The 2,281-nt window shown below is 44.9% G+C and overlaps 1 protein-coding gene across 1 annotated transcript; it reads left to right on the top strand.

The window, feature by feature from the left end:
* LOC118339272 (arginine and glutamate-rich protein 1-B-like) lies at nt 1-347 on the top strand (the record flags this gene model as incomplete). The annotated part of the gene is given in 1 exon segment (XM_035676848.1): nt 1-347. A coding segment is annotated over 1 exon segment (112 nt), but the record flags the coding sequence as incomplete, so codon positions are not given.
* Between the last annotated feature and the right edge of the window lie 1,934 nt (nt 348-2,281).

The following is a 2,281-nucleotide window of genomic DNA, read 5'->3' as shown; positions in this document are numbered from 1 at the left end:
ACCCCCACACCCCCTTACCCCCCTGTCCCCATCTCCCTCCCAGTCACCTGCTCTGACTGGTGCCTTTCTACGGGACATGGTGGAGGTGCAGGGGCCTCCCACCCGTTCTTAATTTACTTCTCAGAACGTAATCCAGCCATGGTACAAGTTTCACTGCGGGGGGAGGGGGGGAGGGGGTCGCAGAGCCTGGAAGTGGCCGTCCTGCAGAAATACTGCATTTAATGGGAAAGTGTTTGTCTGCACACAACAAACATCGTATGTAGAACAAGAGGGGCCCTGCCAGTGTGAGTCTCTCGATTCAGCAGCTGTAGGTTTGTCTCCTGAGATGTGGCAGCAAAAAGTCAGCGTTGCATAATTTCCAATTAATATTAATATAACTATTCATATTCTTTTCTGAGAATTTCAAATGTGTGAGATGAGAAACTGCAGGAACTAAAGTGCACTTGTTACGCAGGAACAACGCTGCAGACGAATCACAATAAAGGAAATTCAGATGGTGGCTTCACAGTAGATATATACACACACACATATATATATACATATATATTTAATATATATTTTTGGAGCCATTTAACGGGTTTTGCACCGAGGAGCTAGATGGAAATGTGGGTTTTAAACAGCAGGGGTCTTGCTGGAACTGAAGCTGCAGTTTGGTTTTAAGGATGACAGTTGTCTGTTTCATATTTAAAGGTGGAACATGAATATTGCCACCGTTAATTCGAGCGTCTGGAAAGGATTACCTAACCTCCCAGTGAGAGTTTTGCCATGGCAGGGTTACAAAAATGGACTGACTTCATTCATCACCGTAACATTGGACCGGCTTGATTTTTTTGCTTTCATATTTGTAAGATCTCTGTTGTCTGTAATAAAGAGCTATCTCTCTTTTTTTTTTTTTTTTAAAGATGACATTTCTGTTATACATTCATCGTCTCTGTACATCACAGATTTAAGAGTTTTTTTCCAAATACCTATAACAGACAGCCCTTTTAAAAGCGTAACATATTGTTTTATGTGTGGGCTTATCCAGCCTTCAGTTTGACTTCTGTTCAGACTATCAGCTTTTAGAGGAACCGTCTTTAAAGTTAACACAGACCCCTTTGCTTCTGTCTTTCCTTTTGCGTTTTTAGAGAGTAAAGGTAGACCGCTGTCTGCCCCACCTCCCCAGGCGTCATTAAGAGAGAGGGTTTGTTTACACTACAGTAATAATGTATTGTGAATGAGAGGGGCAGCTAAAGCCCAGTGACCCCGACTCGCACAGACCGGGAGCAGCCAGTGGCTCGCTACTAATAGGATGAGAAGTGTAGTCTGAGCGCGCTCCTTTACCTACTCGGACTGATTCGGTCCCCCCTCCCCAGCCTTCTGTCTGTGCGCTGCCACTCTGCTCTTTCCAAATCTCCCCCTCTCAGTCGCAGACGCTGTTTACGGACAGGAGCAGTAGAACTAACAAGGCTCTTCTGTAACCAAAAGGTCGAGGTCAGCCTTAAAGTGTTGAGCTGAGTAAGCTTCAGCTCGACGCCAGCGACAGGGCACCAGGCCTGTCTGTCTCTCTGACATTTTCACTCACATTTGATGTGTAGAAATGTTAATCACGTTTGTTTAATTCACAGACAGTTTGTCCTGTACAGGTTTTCTTTACCCCCCCCCCCCCCCCTCCACCTTACCTTCTCTTTAACAAGCCTTGTTTTGAGAAGCTTCTGCTCTGGGATCATTATGATGGACCATTACATTTCCTGTTTCCTGTTTTGACACAGTTAACTATCTCTGACTTCACCTTTATCTGTTAATATCTCTATTTCTCTAATATTCATTATTTTATACAGCTAAAGAGCTTTTTCTCCCTAGAACAACAAATGTACTGTGTTGTGTACTCATGACTTGCTTCTCCTATAGGGTTGCTGCTAAGTTTGATATTGTTACCTGTAAATACATTTGTGTTGTTTTTATTTTGGAAACACAACTCACCACCTTCCTAACTAGCACTTGACCTGAGCTGGCCTGCAGCCTTTCAGCTCACCTGTGACTTGTGTCCTGTACTGTAAGTGTACCGTGGTCCGGTCCTCCTCGATCACACACAGACACCACTTTGCACTGTACCCTCCTTCACTCTGCTATCGTCTCAATGGGGACTGAGCCACTGTAAAGCCAAGGAAAAACTTAAAAAACCCCAGATTGTGAGCTGTGGCTGCAGGCGCAGGTTAAGCAATACAGAGATCAGAGTTATAAAGAGGAATGCCGCGGGCGCGGTACGGCAGAATCCCCCCATACCTACCTACCCACCCAC

This window comes from Morone saxatilis, unplaced genomic scaffold, assembly GCF_004916995.1.
Source record: "Morone saxatilis isolate NCDOM2014 unplaced genomic scaffold, NCSU_SB_2.0 Contig5, whole genome shotgun sequence".
In the NCBI taxonomy this organism is placed as follows: domain Eukaryota; kingdom Metazoa; phylum Chordata; class Actinopteri; family Moronidae; genus Morone; species Morone saxatilis.
This window is presented reverse-complemented; position numbering and strand designations above follow the sequence as displayed.